Below are 23841 nucleotides of genomic sequence, written 5' to 3' on the forward strand. Positions count from 1 at the left end.
CAGCACCCCACTCCTGAGGTTACAGATATGAGCCACTATGTCTGGCAGGTAGAGCACTTGTGGTATCCATGTGATCTTCAGATAGATGTTCCTGCTGGTATTATTTCAATTTCATTGACCTTTTGTCTTCCAGTTCCAGTGATATCCAGGTAATCCAGTATCAGTCACCAGTCTCTCTCTCTCTCTCTCTCTCTCTCTCTCTCTCTCTCTCTCTGTGTGTGTGTGTGTGTGTGTGCGTGTGCGCGTGCGTGTGCGTGTGCGTGTGCGTGTGCGTGTGTGTGTGTGTGTGTGTTTAAATATACATTGCATTTTCTGGCAGAGTTCACCTATCTGTATTCCTTGTGTGTGTATAAAGGATTTTCCTCTTGGAGTTTAAATATGTTTTATATGTATAATAGATACTTTAGTGGATAGGGAGATGGCTCAGTGGTTAACACGTTTGCTGCACAGGTGTGAGGACCAGAATCTGAATCCCCAGAACCTATGTAAATGCCTTGTGGGTTCCAGGCTTGGAAGACAGAGACAGGGATCTCCAGAGCAAGGTGGCTGTGGAGACTAGGCTCACCAGTGTGCTATAGCTTTGATTGAGAGCCTCTGCCTCAGTGAATCAGGTGGAAGAACAATGATGATATTTCCCCACATCAAACTTAGATTTTCACATGCACAAGAACACACATGTAAGTATACCTACACATGTGCTTACACACACATGCACAAACATGCATATACACACATACACATCTCATAGTCATGAAAATGGAAACATAAAAAAGAAATGAACCACCTTAAGTTCTTTGTCTTCTAGCTGTATGATCAGGATTCACATTTATGTTGTTCCCTCACATACACACTTCCATTTTTTTTGACATTAACTTTGACACTATAATGGATATCAGAAATGATGCAGTGTGGAGACTGAAGTTTGCTTTTTTCTCTGAAGACTTACTTCAGTTTTGCAGGCAGGTCACTCTGAGACTGAAACCTGCTCCTGTCTTTGGCAGTGAACAGTTGCTTGTATTTCTGTTTAGTTCTCTCAAGTCCCACCTGATGCCATTGTTCCCACGCTCCTCCCCATGTGCACAGGTTATTGGTTGACATGAATCTGAAAGGGTTTCTGTAAAAATTTTAGACTCCTCTGCATCCGAGTGTGTCTCTTTTGATATTTCAAGCCAAAGAGACAGTTGCTTCCTTTTGCCTGAGTGGTATTTATAGGGCCACTTATACCTTGAGGAAAAGGCTGGCATCCATAAGCCAGGCTAAGAGTTGTTTGTCTTTTTAGAGTTCTGCTGTCTACTCCCTTCCTGCTTTTCTCATTTTTTTCCCCAAAATTCTAGTAGTTACCCATGGGAAGACTTGTACTACTAATCTCCATTTTCTAAAGCATAGTAACTCAATAGAAAATCACCATTTTTACACTCAAGGAGAAAAATAAAAACCCCTGATTTGTGGAAGGGAAGTCAGTGTGGAGTTTCCACATGGCTATCACTTGTTTAGTCTGCTTACTTGACTTGTAATAATGTAGGCTCACCTTCTGTTGGAAGCTTTTATCCTGTGTTCTCTTCTTGGCTCCTGAAACTCTATACTTACTGTTGTTCAACACACTTGAGGCAGGTGAGCACAGGGGATGGCTTAGCAACCAAAGGGGCTTCTGGGTTTGGATTCACACACCTTCTTTCCAATAATGCACTTGGAAGCCTGGGATCTTTACCTGGAAATATTATGCATGTATATCCCTTTCTGAACAATGCAGCCAGCAACTTGTAAACAACACAGGATTCCTACCTCTGGTGTGCTGTAGGCATACCTCTCTCTGGGTGATGGGATACATTTCTTCTCACCTTAATAACCACTAAACTTAGAGTCTGTTCAAACCGAGAAGGATTGGAAGTTCATTCTAGCCTAGACAGGTTTGGGGGCACATGTGCAGTAAAACGAACTGTTTTCCCAAGTGAATTTTTATTATCCATCTTATATCTGTGCGTAATTGGGCATGTATGTGATTAAAATCAGATGCATTATGGAAAGGGGAATTCACAGTAGAGTTGATCTGTCAATGATCAGTATAGAGAACTTCCCAAACTAGACCCCTTAGTAAACAAACTTTTCTTTCCTTTATACCCATAGAAATAGAAGCTCCTTGGGTTAGAGAGATGCCTCAGCAGTTAAGAACCTGCATTACTCTTGTAGAGAGAGGGTAGGAGGTCAGTTCCCAGAACCTATCCATACAAGGAGGCTACCAGCTGCCTATAGCTGCATCTCTGGGGGAACCACACCCTCTCTGACCTCCACAGGCACTCATGTGCTTACTCTTCCTTCCACACAGACAGTGTATTTTTGATCTTCTTCACTGTGACTAAAGATACCTTGATATGTTTTCAAATCCATGGGAGCTCCTGTTTCAATCCTTTGTCTGAGGCCAATAACCTAGAGATATCCAGCCCAGATCCTGTGCTGGAATGCCAGATTATTTTCATCTGAATTTCTCCCTAGCCTGAGCTATAGGAAATGAAGACAGGAAGAAGAGCCATGACCCTGGGTGTTTCCTTTGTCTCATGTCACTTCAGCAAGTTCTTACCTGATTCAAGGGTCAGTGTCACTACCAGCACATGGTCCTTGGGAAATCTCCTCATTTAAACCCCTCATAGCAGCCATGGCCCATTGCAATAGAAAGTCAACAAAGCCTCACTGTGCAGCTAATGAGTGAGGGACTTCTCAAAACACAAATAATTAGACTATAAACTCATTTCCCGGATAAAAGACAAAAATGTTTAGAGCCTCATTGTTTTCTTTTGAAGAGATAATTACATTGTTATATTTTCTAGAATTTAATTTTCCCATTGACAGGGTTGGCATAAGTAGATTAGCTCTCTATCTCATCAGATAGAATGAAATTATAATAGTATATCTGTTTTATTGCTGATTCTTAGACTATTGTTCCAAGTTATTTGCATAATAGTTCATTCGATTTAGTTGATAATTGTATGCTTTGAGACAGCTTTGACCGTTCTGTATTGATAATTGAAACTCATTTAAATTCAAAGTTTATCTATTCACTTACTCATTTTAGGGTCATTAAAGGTTCATTATTTATCACTACAAAAAAAAAAAGAAAGAAAAAATCAGATGGCATAAAGAATCTGTGACATTTTGTTTTGTTTTGTGTTGATTTTTGAGACAAAGACTCTCTATATAGCCTTGGCTAGCCTAGACCCTGCTGTGTAGAGCAGGCTGGCCTTAGACTTGAAGTAATCCTACTGTACCTGGATCTCAAGTACTGAGATGAGAGGTGTGTGCCACCATATTTGGCCTTCCCTTTTGTTTTGTTTGAATGGCTCCTTTGAATGGCTCCTTTAGATAAAACAAAACTCAAAACTCAACTAATTTTTACTTTAAGTTATTCTTAAATAAACATTGATGTAGTGGATGGGCTTCATCAGTCCACTGCTTACCTTGCAGTATGAGGATGTGACTTTGATTCCCAGGAGCCATGAAAAAGAAGAAAATCTGGGTGTGGTGGCATGCGTTTGTAATCCCAGTGTTACAAAGGCAGAGATAGGCGATCCATGGGGCTTGCTGCCCAGCCAGTCTAGCCTCCTTGGTAAACTTCACCAGTGTGATACCCCATCTCAAAGAATAAGTGGGGGCAATACCTGGGAAATGTTACTCAAGATTATTCTCTGGCTTCTACAAGCAAGCACACCTGTACACATGTGAACACACACCCAGACATATGTGAACACACAAACACACACAGAGAGTCAGTTTCATCAATAATCAAATAACCAAAGACCTAGAAGGAACATAACTTGAATTTAGAAAGGATAGTTATTCAGTGAAGACATGTATGAGAAACAGGAAGGAGTCCAACTTTGAAACTGTTATTTTAAGGAATATTCATATACTAGAGAGATGGCCTCAGTGCTTAGAGCACTGGCTGCTTTTCCAGAGAATGTGGTTTGATTCCCAGTATCTACATGGTGGCTTACAGCTGTCTGTAACTAGTTACAGAGATCTAGTGCCTACATCTGGTCTCTGTGGGTACCAGGGATGGCACATAGTACACAGACATACATGCAGGTAAAATAAACAACAAAAAAAAATTAGGGCTTATTGGTTTTGCAGATGATGGGAATACAGATCCCAGCATCCACATCAGATGGCTCACAGATGCTGGTAACTCCAAGGGATCCATTATCTTTTCTTGTTCTGGCCTTCAGAGCACCTTGGATATGTTAATATGCGCACACACACACACACACACACACACACACACGTGCGCGCGCACACACATACACCTTCAAAAGAAGAAGTTTGAAGAATTTGGCCTAGTCAGTTCTTGAATCTCAGCCCTCCTTAGTAATACAAAATTCTGCAGTCCATTTTGGAAATTGCAGGAATCACAAGTACAGCTCTGACTAGTTCAAGAGAAATAAAATTCAGTTATCACTAACAGCTTCGTTCACATCCACATCTTCACACTTGTCATATCCAAAGTCGATCAGGCTGATGGAAGGGATTTTTCTTTTTTTTTTTTTAATTCCAGATATGTTCATATTTTTTCAAGTCTGGTCTCATTTTTGTTCTGATCCTATAAGGAGATACTTTTATTTATAGGTAATAAAACTGAGGTCTATGCTAGAAAGATGGCTCAGCGGTTACGAGCACCCAAGTTTGGTTTCCAGCACACAGTAGGAGGCCTCACAGCTACCTCGAACTCCAGATCTTGGGTCTTTGATGCCCACTTCTGCTTTATAGAGACACTTGCATACATACCCCAGATGCACATACATGCAAATTGTTAAAAATAAATCTTAAAAGAATAGTACTTAGCCATTGCCAGTATTTCAGGGGACCTGAAAAACTGAAAATTTCAAGGCGTGTTTTTACAAGATAGTGTTCTATTGATATAGACTAATGACTTTTTTTTTCAATATATGTTATTCTCTTTTTATACATAGGAAAAATTGGATGTAGGGGTGAGAAAAGAAGTTGATGGCATGGGAACCTCAGAAATCAAGTACGGAGACTCCATTTGCTATATACAACATGTGGATACAGGCCTGTGGTTAACCTACCAGTCTGTGGATGTGAAATCAGCACGAATGGGATCCATTCAGCGTAAGGTAAGATCATCTTCAAATACAGCTTATGGCAGTCATGTTCATAAGTGAAAAAAAAAAACAACAAAAAACAGGAACACAAAAACAAAGGCTTTAGCCACCTCCTTGGGTTCATTATTTTACACACTAAAGGTCAAATTGTACTATTTGTTTATTTAGTATTTCATCCAAAAGATTCTGATGATCAAGTTGCTTATCTATGCATGCAAACCCAGTGCCCAGTCTTTCAGATCACATTTGTATATCTGAGGATCTAATAATAACCACTTTTAATGAATTATGAGATTTCCAGCCCCTTGGACCATGCACAACAGTACCACCATAATTGACTTTGTTATTTTTTTAGGATGAACCCTTGTGGGGTTTTTCTCAGTGATATATAGGATTACAATGTGGAGATTCATGTATTCAGATATTAGGGGAATAAATACACTGTCTTCTAGATTCTATCTTATTCTACCTAGTTTTCTTTGTCCTTCAATCTTACTCCTACCTCCTCTTGCTCACAAGATAGCCACCACACTTCTTGGTGGTGGTACCAGTCTAGGCCTGCCTCCATCCTAAACCTTTCATCAGTTTCTTTTTTCTTTTCCTTCCTTTTTTTTTTTTTTGACAGTCTCACTATGTAGCTCTGGAGGTTGTGAAACTATGTATCTGGGAGGGCCTTGAACTCACAGAGATCTACCTGCCTCTGCCTCCCAAGTGCTGAGACTAAAGGCATGCACCACCACTCCTGGCTCCTTTTTCAAATTTCTAGACATCACGTTTCACTGATCTAGTGTATCACATAAGCAAACTTCTTGTCATTCCCCAGAAAGTCACAGATTTCCACACCTGTGTTTTGGATAGGCTGTTTCTTCTCTGTAGTATACGACTCTTGTTTGTCAGCCCAAGGTTTGTGCATTCTTCATAGTCTAAACTCGAATAATCCCATTGGATGTTCTTCCCTTCCCAGATGGTCCACTGTACACTCTCTGTGGTCTGAAAGCATTTGTATACAGCTTACTAAATTTTAAGTTCACTTCTTGTGTGGTTTGATTTACTCAGTATTATGGTTTGAATGTGAAATATCCTGCAAGTTAATCCTCTCTGGATATGCCCTTATAAATACACTCCAAAGTATGCCTCATTAATTGCCTAGGTGCTTTTTAACCCAAGCAAACTGATAGTCACAGTTAAGTATCACAGACTCTGAATTGCTGATGCTGCTTTTGGAGAGCCCCAGAAGGAAAACATGGGATGACAGACTGAGTGATCAGGACTCGCTAGCTGAATCCATGCTAGCTGTCTCCATCTTTGGTGTGCCTACTGTGGTTTTTACTCACAAACATGTTTGTTCTTCTCTTGTCTGGCCATGTTTCTCCCAAGTTAACTTCTGTGTTTTTTTCAGTTGTTTTGGGATTTCTTTCAGTTTCTTTCTTTCTATCTATCTATCTATCTATCTATCTATCTATCTATCTATCTATCTAATCTATCATTTATCTATCCATCCATCCACCCATCTATTATCTCTCTATTATTATTATTATTATATCATCCTCCTTTAAAAATTTTTCATCTAGCTTTTGTCATCTGAGCTTTTTTTTTTTTTACATGTTTCCTCACTGTGAATTTTCACTCCTGATTTATAGAACTTACAGGATTTTGCATTCTTAAGATAATTGAGATTATTTTTATTTTTAAGTGGTCTCATTTTATTACTTTTTGGTGGTATTTAAGAAAAAAACTAGCAGTGATTTGAGTTTTATAAGCTAAAGCCAATGAAAATCATGTTTTAGCTTCCTTTAATTTGTTCAAATAATTAAGATACCAGATGTCTAGTTACTAAAGAATCCTTACATTCATAGAATTAAACCCTACTTGACCATAGCCCATTATTCCAGTAAAATCCTACTAGATTTAATTAACTTATTTTATTCAAAATTATTATATATATTCATGAGGAAAATTAAATTCTCTTTATGAGTTGTTAAGTTTTCATTTCACATAATTTACATGGTTTTTAATTTCTACATGTCCTGAAGCATCACTCTTCATTGGTCTCTCTTCAACCACGTGAAAATGGAATGACTTTTCCCAGATCACAGACTTAGAAAGACAGATGACAAGACAAAGTTCTCCATCCACTGGTCTAGTATATGAGCTCTTTGAAACTGTATCAGCATTCACGTACAAAACCATCCAGTCCCAAGGTCTTCTAGCTTGTGAGCCTTAAATTATCCCTCCAGTGTTTCCTGAAAATGAACTATGTGTAATTAATTTATAATCAGTTGAATGGAGCACCTTTAGAATACCAGGGCTTACTGTTGTTTTTGAGATAGAGTCTCATTTTCTTTTCTAGGCTATCTTTTAACTCCTGGGTTCCAGTGATCCTCCTGTCTCAGCCTCTAGAATAGCTGGGGCTATAGGATGTGCCACCATGGCCAACTCTGTTGATTATTCCTCTGGATTAGCCAGGTCTTCTGCTGTTTGTTTTTGCCACTGGGATAGATTCACATAGTACTCTATTAGCACAGTTACTTTCTGGTATTCTGTGTTTCTTCCTATTTTATTTTCAGCCAAGTCTGGGAGAGATATATTTATCTATATTTTCAGAGAATCAAAATTTAGATTTACTCATTCTTTCTAGTATCTTCAGTTTTTATCTTCATTAACTCCATTTTTCTACTTTGTTAGTTATCCTTTTTGTGAGACTTTTTTTGAGGCTTAATACATTATTTTAGTATTTTTTTTCTGTTAATAAAAGCAAGCAAGAGAAGCATCTTGCCTTTGAGTACACATCTGTGTCTCATTGATTTTTGCTTCATGGATTCCTCTTTACTCAAGATACTTAATAATTTTAGTTCCAGTTACAGATTATGGTTCTTCCAATTCATTCAGGGTGCTGAATTATTTACCTTGCTTAATTAAGTGTTGAATGAAGGAAGCCATGATTGAAGGGACATGTGGTCTCGTTTCTCACATATATTGTGCAGCCAATTGACTGGAGCCATTGAAAGTGTGGAAGGTGGTGAGCACTGTGATAGACAGGACAGAAAGGAAGCCCTGGGGTGATCTGAAACTATTCTAGTATCTGCCTTTGTGATATAGGTGTTGGCCACGTGTGTGTGTGTGTGTGTGTGTGTGTGTGTGTGTGTGTGTGTGTGTACACGCGCAAGTGCATGCGAGTTTGCTGTTAATAGTTTAGATACCTCAGAGTCAGGGGTTAGTGCTTAGTGATTGATCAATCCACAATACAGCTGATGATATTACATAGTAATAGAATGAAATGCCTTCTCTGTTAGTTTGTCGTTTTTAGGCTGTGGATAAATCATTGATTGTACATATGGGGCAATGTTTTACTCTTGTTTCATTCAGCTCAATGTATTTATTGAACCATCTTTAAAACAATAATGTGGTCACTGTACTGCATGGCTGTTTTGTACAGGGACTTTGCCTATTATTTACTCAAAGCACAATCTTATCTGTTGCCTTGTTTTCATTCCATTTGTGATTATGGCTCAACTTTTAAAAATGACTTAATTTTTCATCCATACATGAATGTATTTTATTGTGCTCACCCCTTTGATTTTAATTCCGTTGAGGTCCTTTTCCCCATCTCAACTTTTTGAGAATTTTTTTTTTTAATTAATTTTTGTCAAGGAGGAATATTTGGAATTGAGCCCCAGGTCTTCCGATGCTAGACAACCACTCTACACTGAGCTATATACACCTAGCTCATGTTATTATTTTGGGTTGAAACAGATTCTTACTAAGTTGCCCAGGCTAGGCTTGAGGCCTTTCTGTAATCCTCCTGTCTCTGCCTCCTGAGTAACTGAGGTTATGGAGGTATGCCTCCCTCAGGGCAAGAGCATATTTCCTTCTATCTACCTTGCTGGAAAAATGACATTGTTTGCATGCTCCTGCAGGCGATTATGCATCATGAAGGCCACATGGATGATGGCTTGAACATATCTAGATCTCAGCATGAAGAATCCCGCACGGCCCGTGTTATCCGGAGCACAGTGTTTCTCTTCAATAGATTCATAAGGTAATTTGTATAGTGATAGTTGTTTGATACTTTATGTTTGGCTTTCTTCCTGAATTTACAAACAGATCATTCTAAAGCACACTATCCTCATAAATATATACTTTGCTAAACTCATATAATACAATTTAAACTGTAGCTTAGGTTAGGGAACATGAATTTAATAGAAAGCTATCAGTCATGATGTTTTTATAATTTGTTTGATGAACTTATTAAATTCTGTGATATTGTAAGGATAATGATATCTAGATAATTGATTAATTTTAAGCAACATTAAAAATACTGTGATTCTTAAAATTAATAAATTTTTCTACTTAATAATTGAAACAGTTTCTTATCCATGAAGCAAATTAACCTTGTGGCCACACTGTTTTCTGGCAATAGCATGGTAATATATGACATAGCCTGGATGGAAGGCCTTTCTCTGTTTAAGTTTGCAGACCTCATAGAAGAAATATTTTCAATAAATACAAAGTTTATATGCATGCACAAACACACACACATATGTAACTAAATAAAATGAAAACTTTAAAATGTGTGCTATTTAAAATTTGCAATAATATATACTTTAAAAAAATTACTAATTATGAGAATGGATATGTTTTACATTTGTTTTTTGAATTACACTATTATTAAATAATGTTCTTACTAGAGTATAACAACCTTTTACATTAGAGACATTAATTTCCTATGTATTTATATCATTGATAATTTATTAGTTTGGAAAAATAAATTATTTTTCATAGTTACTGCCTTAATCAATCTATTTTTTTTCTTTCCAACATTCAAAAGATCTTTCCCAACCAAGATTATATTAAAGTTCATTTCATTATTTTCAGCTTCTTTGACTGCTCTCATTGTATGTGTGTGTGTGTGTGTGTGTGTGTGTGTGTGTGTGTGTGTGTGTATGTGTTATGTGTGCTTATATCTAAAAATGCACACAGCTTTTACCCTTATGTATATCTGATAACTTACTCCCTTTGACTGCCACATTTAAACCCTGAATTTCATTAGATGGAATAAATCTTAGAAATGATGTGGGGACAGCTTCACATTGCATTTATTTGGCTTTCTGTTCTGTATCACTTATATTGTTGTACCAGTCTATACAATACCAATTGTTTGTATTAATCTGAAAACCGTGTGGAGGTAATAAAACTTGGGACTGGTTTTGATTCAGTTGGTACCACAACTCATGAAGCTTGGGTTCTGAAACCTGGACTGGGGGCCCCAAGGGAATGAAGAAAGGACAGACACATGGACACACATACGTAAAGTTGAGATCAGGTGGGGTCTGCTACTGGAAACTAGAACCTCAGCTTATTAGGTACAGCACAGAGGGAGGGGTTGGCTAGTCTTTATAGGAGGTCTCTGCAGGCCAGCAGTCTCAGGCTGTTAACACCCAGAGGGAGGAAGCTGCAATTGTTAGTCTCTGTACACCATGGTCAATCTTACATAAGCACTCAAACTCAGACTTGCCCTGAGGAGAGCTTTGTCATCCCTCTGAGTCTCAGTGGGCAAGATTTTGCCACTCCCATGGGGCTGAGGCATTGGAGTCCTGGACATGGCTGTGCCCATGTCAACAATATACTTTGACTCAGGACTTCAGCCACTCAGGGCTCCCTTCATTACCTGTAAGTTGCCATAGTTGTCAGTAGTAGTTATAGTTTTACTATTTCTAGTGATTGAAAAGCTGAATTCAACTATTCTAACATCACTATCAACCTTTATATGAATGACCATACATTTAAAATAAAAGTTTGAGTGTTATAAAATGCAAAGCTAAGCTAATTGTCATTAATAATTTTAAAATATTAATTTTAATTTTTCAACAATTTCATATGTATGTGTTTTGTACAGTTTTATTTATTCTTGTTGTGACCCATTGAGCAAGAGTGCACATTTATTTATGGGAGCAGGGGAAACTTACCTGTGCAACACCACTGAATCGAATGACTCCCTTCTCACAAGTGACCATTAACAGCCAGGAGCTCCTCATGGAGGAGTCAGGCCTCTTTGAGACCCTCCTCTGTAGATGATGGCATCTCCTCAGACTCCATCTTGTACAAATAATCTCACCTCTGAGTTTATGAGTGCAACTTTTAAAAGATTTAGTTTTAATTTTAAAAATTAAGTATCTGTGTGGAGGTTTATGGATGTGAGTGCATGTGCTCACAGAGTCCAGAAGAGAGCACTGGACCCCCTGACACTGGAGTTACAGGTAGTTGTGGGCTGCCTGATGTGGGTGCTAGGACAGAACTCAGTAAACATTCTTAGCTGCTCAATCATCTCTTCAGCCCTATAAATGCATGTTTTTTTTTAAACTGATAGGAATTAAAGAGCAGCAGGTAGTGTCAATGATAGTAAAACCTAAAATTATTCCTTTCCAAAAGCCAAAGCAATCTCAAACAATCAAATGTCAGGGCTATGAATCAGGAAAGATACAGCCTTACATCTTAAAGTAGTGTTACTATCAGTTGGCTTTGTATTTAGACCATTTCTCCATTGGCCCAACAGGGTTTGTTGTCGAGGCTTGATTCTAGATGCTGCAGTCTGGGATACACTGTGATATTTAGATACTGTGTTATACAGTTATAATGTGAATATGGCCATTATGGCTGGTAGAAAGGATGCCTTGCACATTCCTTTGATTGTGCCTTCTATAGGAGAGGATGCTACTATTAAATCATCTGCCAGTCAAAATACATTGAATTGAAATTGTGGATCACTAACCTAGAGAAGTGTTTGCTTTTGCTTCAGGGGCCTGGATGCTCTCAGCAAGAAAGCAAAGGTGCCTACCATTGACTTGCCCATTGAGTCTGTGAGCCTGAGTTTGCAGGACCTCATCGGCTACTTCCATCCCCCTGATGAGCACTTGGAACACGAGGACAAGCAGAACAGGCTGCGAGCCCTGAAGAACAGGCAGAATCTCTTCCAGGAAGAGGTAAGATCACACCTGTTCATTTTTTGTTGTTCTCTTGGGAAAGTGACTTTGTAGTAAAGAAAATTATCTGTCCATTCCACATATTTATACATTCCAGTAGAGAGTAACAAGGGCATTACTAAGCAGAGAAGCAAGCTTGGAAGAAAACTGCTCATTATCTTTATTTCTGTGTCACTTAACGGGCCAGGGACACTTAATTTTACCTTCACATTTTTACCACCACAGTAGAACACTTCTGGGTAGACTCCAGTAGAGGTGGCTCCATGTTATTCTTAGACTTGACTTTAATGGGTTTGAGTTTGCAGCATTTTGTTTGAAGGTGCTTCTTAGCCACATGGATTTAAAAACACAGCTCCATAAGCTGAGCAAATGAATACACTTTGATCACACTGCTTTATATTGGTCCATAAATACAGAAAACACACACACACACACACACACACACACACACACACACACACACACACACACATTCCTCATTAGGCCTTGCAAAATATATAGTAGGCTATAGGAAAATCCTTGAAAGAGCTGCAAGCCAAGAGTGCTCTGGGCTTGGAATAGAACCAACAGGGGAGATGACCTCGAAGGAAGAGGTGCACTCAGTTTCCTGCATGAACAGAGTTCCCTCACCCTTTCATTTTGAATATATTATGGTGTGTGTGTGTGTGTGTGTGTGTGTGTGTGTGTGTGTGTGTGTGTGTGTGTATGTGTTTTGCTGGAGCCAAACCCAGGTACTTTTGTGTGCTGCACAAGTGAGGGATCTGTCACTTAGCTGTCCCCAGTCTCATGTGTGCCTTTCCTATATAATAAATTACATAAAATATCATTTATTTTACTAAATGTTCCACTGCTTAAAAAAAATAAAAACAAATACAAAACAAACAAAAAGAAAAACTCATGTACCACATGCTATGCCAGAGTCAAGCAACAACCAGTTTGCCAGCCTAATGGCCTGAGATGGTTGTTAATATTAGAACTATAGGTTTCAAGCCTTTAAGTGAGGGTGTTGGAGACAATAGAGCCAGCAAGGGTCTCAGGAGACATTTCAACTCTAAATGTTCCCAACATGGGAGTGGTGATTTTTTTTCTTCAAGAATTAACTTAGGCTGGAGATATGGCTCAGAGGTTAAGAGCATGTACTGCTCTCACCTAGAAGTCCTTTGGTTTGTAGCACCCGTGCCAGCAGCCTTACTACCTGTTAGCTCCAGTTCTAAGAGATACGGTGCCCTTGTGGCTTCTGAAAGTACTACAGGCACATGCATATCACATACCCACACAGACATATGCATGTTATTAAAAACAAAGTGTGCTCTCTCCCTTCCTTCCTTCCTCCCTTCCTTCCTTCCTTCCTTCCTTCCTTCCTTCATTCCTTCCTTCCTTCATTCCTTCATTCCTTCTTCCTTCCTTTTTCTTTTCTTTTTTTTTTTTACAAGAATGAAGTACCTTGTAAAAGCATCAAGGGAAAAAGCGTAGAGGATGTTGTTAAGTTTCCATAATTCCAAAATCTATGCTGTACTTTTAAAACTGTTTTTTTCCCTGATGCCTTTGAAACTGATACTAAGTTTTGCAGCAGTTTCTCAGTGTAAATAAAAGAAATAATCTATGATCATCAACAGAAACATCTACACAAACCTATAGTAAGAACAAGAAGGATTAATTGTAAGGAATTCTTAGGTTCACATATGCTAGATTATTGAACCAGTTCCTGTACAATGGTTATTTCATATTTGGAGGAATTCTACATAAATATTAGGCTATGAAAATTTAAAATATGAATTTAAATGTTTTCAGTCTAATGTGAATAAGGCTTTTTATTCTTTGTCATTTTTGTCACATAAGATCATCCAGAAGGGACCTAGCTGTGATCCATGGCTGCTGCTAAAATTCTGTCCAATGAGTGAATTTGATTACTCAATATTTTATAACTTTTGTTTTCATGGTGCTGTCTCATTTTGCAAACCTAGACCCAGCAATAACAGTGAAGACTCCATAGGCTGTTTCCTGTAAATGAAAATTTTACTTGCTCTAAAATTTCTTTTCGGTGGCTTTCTTTCACTTTATTCAATATATGTTTAATTTAGTAGTTATAGTAATGCTTATTAAAAACAAGGATGAAGTCACTAATAGTAGAATACCACTCATGACCTGTTCATGCCAACCACTGTTAAACCTTGCAAGGTAAGTGTCAGGAAATAATTTTGCAATTTTCTTTCACTTTTGTTTGAGAATGAAAACCAAGATTGAAACCTTAAGTTATTTGAAGATCATTTCTCGGGCAGACATGTTTCTTCTTGTCCTTTGAATAAATGATCTGAGTTTTCTTTATAATGAACTAGATTTCTCTTTAAAATCAATTTGTCCCCCTTTTCCTTTTGTCCTGAGCACAATTCGTTTCTTTCTTTTGGGACACAGTCTTATCTGTAGCTCAGACTACCTTGAACTTGCAGTTGTCCACCTGCACCAGCCTCCTGTGTGCTGGGATTGTACGGGTGAACTGCCATGCCTGGCTCAGAATTAGCTTTTGACAATAATTTGTTTTTACCCCCTCTCCCAGGGAATGATCAACTTGGTTCTGGAGTGCATTGACCGCCTGCATGTCTACAGCAGTGCAGCCCACTTTGCAGATGTTGCGGGGCGAGAAGCAGGGGAGTCTTGGAAATCCATTCTGAATTCTCTGTATGAGTTGCTGGGTAAGGACCATGGCTAAGTTTCTATGGAAAATGGGATTATTTATTTGAAGATGTCCTGTAATAGTTACAGCAGGTTTATAGCATGCTTCCTACTCAGGACTACTTCTTCTTCTTCTTCTTCTTCTTCTTCTTCTTCTTCTTCTTCTTCTTCTTCTTCTTCTTCTTCTTCTTCTTCTTCTTCTTCCTCTTCTTCTTCTTCTTCTTCTTCTTCTTCTTCTTCTTCTTCTTCTTCTTCTTCTTCTTCTTCTTCTTCTTCTTCCTCTTCTTTAAAATGGAGTTGACCTAAAGCCAATGATACTTTGTGGATAGACCCTTCTCTGAGTGAGGAAGGCTTCCACAGAAGTAGTGTCTTGGTTAGGGGAGGTGGCTATTGCAGGGCTCCAATAATAGCCAGTATTACTTATTTACTTCTTGGTTCTCAAATTAGTATTTATAAAGTCCCTCTCTTTTCAGCTTTGATTCATCAGTGGTTGTTCTAGTGTCTTCCTGTAGTTTTTGTAGGATCTGATTTGTCAACTTCTAGATGTATTTTTGAGCCACATTTGAGGTGGTTTGTAACATATTCTATTGGTTCTGTGCAAGCGTAGGTCTTCCTTAGTTTTGACCTGAGCTATTTCATAGCCTTTTTCATGTCTCTTACCAAGAACTTGGGTCAGTCTGCTTTTACCAAATTGCAAGCCCCTAAGCTGCTTTTATGGCAGTTAGCATGTTACCTGTACAATATCCTATTGAGTGGTAACTAGGGTTGGTTTCAAAGACAAGACTATCAGCTTTCTGGGTTTTGTGTCTCTCTCATTTGATTTAATGCCTGATATGTAGTAGATACCCAATATCTATTAATAAATTGCTATTAATTAGATGACTGAATTCTGATGGAATAGGAAAGTATATGCTAATTTTTAAAAATGATAGAATATTTTTAATGTGAAGAAGAATAGGTAGTCAAAATATTTGGAAATCTTTTAAAATATAATTAAACATCATTAAAATTTTTAATGTCCCAGTTAGAATTTTTAATGTTTTCTTCAGATGAGCACTTTGATATGCCATTAAAATTAAGCACATGCAATTTGGTGCTTTCATGGGGCTGGCATTCACATTCCTCTGAACAAGCCCAGGGATACTGAGACTTCGTAGAAGTCCAGATTTACTATTTACCCACAACTATTATCAGGATAAAGATTTCCTGGCACCCAAATTCTAGAGAGTACATTTTCTAAAGGTGCATTTCCTTGCAAATGTAGAATTAATGGCATTGAAATTCTTAACAAAACAACAACAACAAAACAAACAAACAAGACAGAGAGAAGATACAGAAGAGAAAAACTTGAGTTTGGTGTGTTTTTAACTTAGTTTGGTATCTTTTTAAGACCACAGTATAACTTCTTTATATGAAATGATGTGGATTGACTGCAGACAATCTATACATTTTGCCAGAGGTGTGGTATAAGGGGGAACAAGTTGCACATATATCAAGACAGTGTGACACTTTAACTTTCTCTTTATGTTCATTCTTTCCATGGTCCATCTCATCTGCCCCTTCAGCATGTCATATGCTCACCTTCCCATGAGTAACTCGCATGAACACTGGGTATGATGATGATTTGGGGGAACTCATCATTGAAGTTTCTTGCAGCCAGATACACTCTTAACCTCCCCTTGAAGCTATAAATCTCTCAAAGGTACTTCCTATGACTATGCAGAATTTGGGGATCTTCAATTTGTTTATTTTAGAGCCCATTGGAATAGCTTTAATGTACTCTACAAAAGGCTGAGAATTGTACAAGGATTGTAATTAGGTTTGTAGCTTCTTTTATTGGAACATACTGAGAGATGTTACTTTAAAATGGTACACGTGCCCCAGGAAAGAGAGGATGGCAGGGGTGGAATGGGTAGAGTGATGTATCCATGCCTTAAACATCATATAAATGGAAATCTAACATAAAATTTAGCATAGTGTCTTTATTGTATTTGGAGGATTGACTTTTCCCCCTCTCTCTACCTTCTATGTGGTCAGATTCCCATAATCTGGTTTCTCTTTAGGACCTGAGCCAGCTCTTGCCAGGACCCCATGTTATATACTTTGTAGTGTACTTCCAGTTTGGTGTTGGAGAGGCAAAGGAAATACTGTCTTGAGAAAAAGAGCACATTTCTTCCTTTAACCCTCTAACACCCATACCTGCTGTCTCACAGACCCAAACCATAGCCATTTCTGAACCAGGAACTCTGGCAAAGGAGTGGGTGGGTGGGATTTTTACCAGTACTGGCCAATGCTTGAAACCTAAGTTAAGCCCTTGCACTTCATGGCTCTCATCTAGAGGGTGGAAGTTACAGGAAAAGCTTGCCTATCCATCATAGATGCTAGTTCATGTGCTTCATCCATCTAAACGGTTGGATGAGCCAAGGATTAAAGCAGAGTGCTATTATCTGTTGCCTCACACTGTGCATTGGGCAGAATCACATTCAATCAATGTTATTTTAACTGATTTAATAAACACATTGTAGAGATTTCCATTGATTTTTTTGGTAGCAGGATGGATATAGCCATTAATTCACTTTATTCAAAAACAATGGGCCTTTTTCTCCGTTTTCATTAGGCTCTATTATTGAGAAACAGAAGCCCAAATTCACCCATAGTCAACAGCTTCTGAGAAAATCTTTCCCTCTTCCCAGATCCCAGCCTCTGCCTATGATATGGCTTTGGATACAGATGAAGCTCAGTGTTCTGATTGGAACAGTGGAGGAAAAGAAGGTGCCTGCATCTAGTGTTAACTCTGCCAGTTTTATGAATTAACATACCAGGCAGATAACAACCAGCGCCTGTTGTTTTGAATGCTGCTGGGAAAGTAGTGATAATGATTCCTCCATGAGGTTGTTGGGCAGTTGGTATTTGGTTTTGGTGTCTCCATGGTTTGGTGTCTTTCTTGCCTCCTCCCCAGTCCCCATCACCCTTTTCTTGTGGTTAGTTTCTGTAATCATCCTTCCCCCTTGCTAACACAGCATTGTTTTTTCTTCATCTTCTGCTGTAGTTCAAACATGCACCAGGAAAGAAACCTTATGTACATCTCCTGGATGAGACAAGGAAAGTTCTCGATTAACTTGTAGAAGATAATATGGTCATAATTATTCTTAGAATGTACTGGTGTTTGGTGTTTGTATCTAGATAGTACTAGTCGCTTTCTAGTACTTTCTCCAGTCAAGATGTGATAGAAGTAGGGGAGGGGGAACAAAGTTTCTTTACACTTCTTGCTGCACTAAAAGCTTTAAATTCTGCTCACTCTCTGGATATGCTGTCTCCTCTTTTTTTTTTTTTTTTTTTCTTCGAGACAGGGTTTCTTTGTGTGGCTTTGCTCCTTGCTTTGGAGACCAGGCTGGCCTCGAACTCACAGAGATCCGCCTAGCTCTGCCTCCCGAGTGCTGGGATTAAAGGCGTGCGCCACTATCTCCCAGCCCTGTCTCCTCTTCTTACATCTGTACTTGCAGCATCCCATGCCTAGCTGATTCCCTGCAAATACAGCCACCCCTCCATAGTCATAGGTGTGGCACCCTCACTTTATAGTGTCTGTGGATAGAAAATAAAAGAAAAATACTGTGTCTGAACTAAACATGGATGGCTTTGTTTTCTTGTCATCATTCTCTGAACAGTACAGGGTAGTGACTGTTCACTTTGTCTGATGTAAATAATCCAGAGATGATATGAAGTGTGTGGCAGGATGTGCACAGGTTGTATGCAAAATGACATCATGTTATGTGAGGATGTTGAATGTCTGAGCATGTTGAGATGTGTGGCACTGACTCACCAATGATACCCAGCGGTGACTGAGCTTGAGATCTCCAAGACGTTGAGATTCTGTAAAGTTTCGGGCTCTTTTATCTGACTCTGGGCCTCCTGTCTTCCCATCTCAATCTCAGACCCCAGGTAGCCCACCCTCACATCCTCATGGGTCTTCATTGACTCTAACACTGCTCTCTATGTTTTCTAGAACAAGGCGTCCCATGTCTGGCTTCCCTCTTCCTTTCTAACCCCTGACCTCACTCACTCTTTATAGTTGCTCTACATTGCCTCTTTCTAGTACTTTCTCCAGTCAAGAATTATACTTCCAGAATATCTGTAACTAATTAATATTTATAAAATTTGAATATTCTTAAGTGTCTGTATGTAGGGAGTCACCATTCTAAGATGGCACCGACTTCCTGACAGCTTTGCTGTAAACAACTCCATATTTGGCTGTGCTTGCTGGGCTGCGCGCCTCGATGCTTGCGCATGCGCGTATATGGTAATTTGGCCTTATGTCCTCAGCCTATCCCGTGGCTCCCCGTGCTTGCATTCTGGTGGGATCCAATCACAGACTGACCCGTTCGCTTGGTTCCCTATATAAGCAGCTGCCTTTTGGTTCTTGGGGCCCCTCACCTCCCGCTCTCCCTCAACCAAGAAGTGCTCCAATAAAGTGTGATCTGAGAAGAATCCTCAAATGGTGGTCGTTCTTCCTTGCTGGTCGAGGAGCTCGCCGCATCTGTACATGCTTCCTTAATTATTTATAGCTCATTTGATTAAGAAAGGATTTGATGGTGCTATTACTTAATATTGACATAATTAGAATTCCCTGAAATTTACATCTTGCCAGTGTAATAGCTGTATGGTACTAAGAACATAGAATAGTTTCAGACTCATGAATATATTTTACTTTTAAATTTAATTTTTGGGATGAATAGATGGTTCATTAGTTAAGCACATATGCTTCTCTTGCAGAAGTCCATAGTTGGGTTCCCTGTACATTAGGCAGCTCACAGTTGCCTGTAACTCTAGCTCCCGGAATCTGACACACCTTCTTATGGGCTTTGTTACAGTACTCATGTGAACTCCCCAACACACATATAAATAAATAAAACTAAAAAATAGACTGGGTTTTCAGAGCAGCAAAAGATAAAGTATTTTCCCCAGTGTGTTCATGTTTCTTGACTTTTGCCTTTCCACTCTGCAGTCCTTGGGCGAGCCTATTGGTTTGTTTTGATTATATATTTACTTAAATGTCTCGCCTCAGGAAAGGTTCCTTTCCCTTCTGCCTGCTTCCCTAAGCACCTCAGCCTCTTGCCTGGTGTCTGGATGAGGCATCCTTGAACAACAGAGACATCTAGGTTGGGGGAACATGGGCTTAGTGTCTGCTGTGTATCCATGCCAATAGAAGCTCTCATGCAATCTGAGATGCTGTAACAAAATATATGAGGTAGGTAGATGGCTTATGTACAGTGACAGTTTCCCATACTTTTGGAGGCAGAAGTTTGAGTTCAAGGCATCAACATACTGTGTCTACAGAGGGCTGATGAGAGGCAATCTTCTGACCATATTCTACAGAAGGTGTGAGCATCTCTCTAGGAACTAGAGAGGTAAGGGCACTAACCCTGCTGATAAGTTCTCCAGTCTGATGACCTCATTCCCACCCAATGACTTCATCTCTTAGTGTCATTCCTAAGGATTAGGATTGCAACATATGAGTGTTTGAATTCAATATTCAGACCATTACACAGATTTCATGAATGGGTTAGATATTTGTTAAATACCTATTTTGGGAGATGCTTTGATCCAGGCACTGAGGTACAGTGGTGGCCAAAATACACACCTGTATTTTATTTGTGCTGAAATGTGATATTTTATTTGTATGTTAATAAATAAAGTTTACCTGGAGATCAAAAGTATAGCGAGCCATAAAACAGAAGTCAGGCAGTGGTAGCACATGCCCTTAATCCCAATACCTACCATAGAGACCTGGAAGTCTGTACAGACAGGCAGTAATGAGGAAGTGATATGGCTGAGCTTAGAGCCAATGAGAGGGCAGAATAGGAAGGCAATAAAAGTGTAGGTTAGACAGGAAGGAGCTCTCTTTGGCGAAGCTACAGTGTGGTGGTAAGCTAAGGCTAGTTGTGGCTATTCACTGTTTCTCTGATCTCTGTATTTGGCTCTGTGTTTCTTAATTAACAAGACTGTTTAGAAATTCGGCGACTCTAAAGGAGCTTAGAGTAAAATAGGAAAGACAGCAGTGGAACTCATGATGCCAGCAAGGATGTGTGCAGCTGTTAACTGAGCTGCCTTCATCATCTCATCACATTGTCCTTCCATAATGGTAATATCTGACTAACCAAAGATCAATAAGTAGGACCCCATAAAATAGTTTGCATGATAGATAATATCATTGTAAAATCAAAAAGACTGGAGAAATATGCCAAAGTTTTCATGAAAGTCAAGTCCTAATTAGTTCGTCTAAAATGTTGAGTTTAATATACCCAAAAGAAAAATAAATACTATCTAATAAAAAATAAACAAAAGTAACAGCTAATACAATAATGAATGAAATAATAAAATATCTTTACCATGTCAAATAAATGCAAATTAAAATAATAAGTAAGAAACCTATGCTTTTGACTAGGTTGGCACGGAAAATAATTTTGATAATACCCATCATTAGGGAAAATGTTGGCTGCTGTGTTCTGAATTGGAGCATGAATGATGGACTTTAAAAGCCTGGCCAACCTTGGTCTGACTACATATAAAATTTTAGATGCTTGTGTTCCTTTGCTCTCACACACTCTGCTTTAAGAAGCATGTTCTAGAGGTGTATTTGTATAAATGTGGAAAGATTATCCACTGTAGAATTACTTGTAAATAGCATAAAATTGAAAGCAATCTTTATACCAACAGGGGATTGACTCCAGAGCTTGTGGTATACTTTAATGTAGTACTGTGGAATCATTGAAAATTGAGATAAATCTATCATTTGGAAAACTGTAAGAAGCAGACCAAATTGTTTCTCTATTTCTATTTGGGAACATGTACTATGGCATTAACTTGGAAGGAACAGAAAGACTTACTTATGTATGTATGAATTAGGATTCCAAAGGTAGGATTGGAGGGATGCCTCAGTGGGTAAGAGAATGTACTACTCTTGAGGGGACCCAAGTTCATTTTCCAGTATCCACATTGAGTGACTGGCAATCCTTGTAACTCCAACCTTCTTTGATCTCCGAAGTCACCTGCTCACCCCCCGCCCTCTCTCTGTCTTTCTCTGTCTCTGTCTCTGACTCTCTCTCTCTCTCTCTCTCTCTCTCTCTCTCTCTCTCTCTCTCTCTCTCTCTCTCTCTCTCTCTCTCACACACACACACACACACACACACACACACACACACACACACACCAAATCTTATTTTAAAAAGGCTTTCACCTGTATAAAATTAGAGATGTGTAGAGGAGGAATTTCTTGTGTCCAGAAGACATTCCGCAGGAATCTATAGAGAAGTGTTACAAGGCTGCCTCTTAGCAGGAGGATCTTGATATTTAGCCTCTGTTTATACTTCTGTGTCGCATTGGTTCATAATCTGTTGTAATGAATAACTTTTATGATTGACAAAAGTGGTAGCACATGCAACTTAACTTAGATATGTGGTGGTAAGAGAGAAAAAAGATATCTGTTGGTTCTAGTTTAATTAAAAAAAAAACCCTGGAACATTTATATATTAGTGAAAATGAGTGTCTTTTCTCTTATATACAAGGTAGTTTAATAGTTTAGAGGTGTTCCAATTATGAAAAACTTTAACTTTACAACATTCCTTTGGTTTATTTTCAGTACTTGTTTTCATTTTAATATTTTTTATTTTTAACCTACTTATTACTACTTTTTAAATTTATTTTACATCCTGGCCACAGTTTTCCCTCCCTTCTCTCTTTCCAGTCCCTATTCTGACTCCCTGTATTCTCATCCCTTGATCCACTCCTTCTCTGTTTCTGTTCAGGAAAGGGCCGGTCTCCCATGTATATAAACAAAATGTGGCATATCAAGTTGCAGTAAGACTAAGCACCTCTGCATGTATTAAGGCTGGACAACACAACCCAATATGAGGAGTAGGGTCCCAAAAGCCAGTAAAAGAGTCAGTGATAGCCCCTATTCTCACTGTGAGGAGTCCCACATGAAGACCAAGCTACACAACTGTCATATCTATGCATAAGGCCTAGGTCAGTCCCATGCAGCTTCTCTGGTTGTTGCTTCAGGCTCTGTAAACCCCGATGAGACCAGGTTAGTTGATTCTATGGGTTTTCTTGTCCTTGACCCCTCTGGCTCCTACAATCCTTTCTCCTCCTCTTCTGCAGGATTTCTGGAACTCCAACTAATGTTTGGCTGTGGGTCTACATCTGTTTCCATCAGTTGCTGATGAAGCCTCTCTGAAGACAATTGGTCTAGGCACCACTGAGTATTGCAGAGTATTGTTAGGCATCAGTACATTGACATTTTATTTTTTGTCCAGTCATGTTTGGTGCTATCCTAGATCTCTGAGCAATCCAGCCTGTAGTTCCTGGTGCTCCAGGCAGTGTCAGGGGTGGGCTTACTCTCCTGGCATGAGTTTTAGACTGGACCTGTTTTCGTTCTTACTGTTGTTCTGGTGACCGCTGATTTAACAACCAGGAAAACATTTGAGAAGTGAAAACAAAGATTACATTTTGACTTCCAGAGATTTAAGAGCCCCCTTCCTGCATTTTAATTGACTCTGGTCTTTAAGCCCATGTGAGCTTGTACTTCAGTTTAGAAGAGTTTCGGTTCTGTCACAGTCATTAGAGTTCTGCAATACATTTCTATGTCACACTCCTATGTAGCACATTTTCCTTAGCTTTCAAAAGATTTACTATAAACACCAACTTCAAATTTATGACTCCCCTCCCTGATTCTTCCAAAGAGGTAGACAGGATTCAAAGACATACCTTATGGGTACTATGCTTATGTAGCCTGTATAAGGTCCTGGGTCCTACACCCAATGTGTGTGCATGCACACACGGATGTATAGACACACACACACACACACACACACACACACACACACACACACACACACTAAAAATAAAACAAGCACAAAATAAAAACAAAACCCAAATAGCTGGACTTTAGATTCTCTCCTAGAGCTATGGAGGGAATGAGCTACTTTCTGCTCTTGCTGCTCAGTTTTCCTTGGGGTACTTGTCATGTGGAGAGCAAACACAGAAGGCAAGGCGATAATCTATAACAATTTGGTGCTTGACAT

General features: G+C 39.0%; 1 protein-coding gene across 9 annotated transcripts in view; it reads left to right on the plus strand.

The window, feature by feature from the left end:
* Ryr2 (ryanodine receptor 2) overlaps window positions 1–23841 on the plus strand; it is a 596457-nt gene that overhangs the window by 292265 nt on the left and 280351 nt on the right. For all 9 annotated transcript variants that reach the window (XM_036187934.1, XM_036187935.1, XM_036187936.1 and 6 more), the window contains 4 exons: window positions 4959–5123; window positions 9029–9150; window positions 11908–12091; window positions 14646–14781. In XM_036187934.1, coding sequence (XP_036043827.1) covers window positions 4959–5123; window positions 9029–9150; window positions 11908–12091; window positions 14646–14781 — 607 coding nt within the window. The remainder of the gene's footprint in view (window positions 1–4958; window positions 5124–9028; window positions 9151–11907; window positions 12092–14645; window positions 14782–23841) is intronic.

This window comes from Onychomys torridus, chromosome 5 (assembly GCF_903995425.1).
Source record: "Onychomys torridus chromosome 5, mOncTor1.1, whole genome shotgun sequence".
Taxonomy (NCBI): domain Eukaryota; kingdom Metazoa; phylum Chordata; class Mammalia; order Rodentia; family Cricetidae; genus Onychomys; species Onychomys torridus.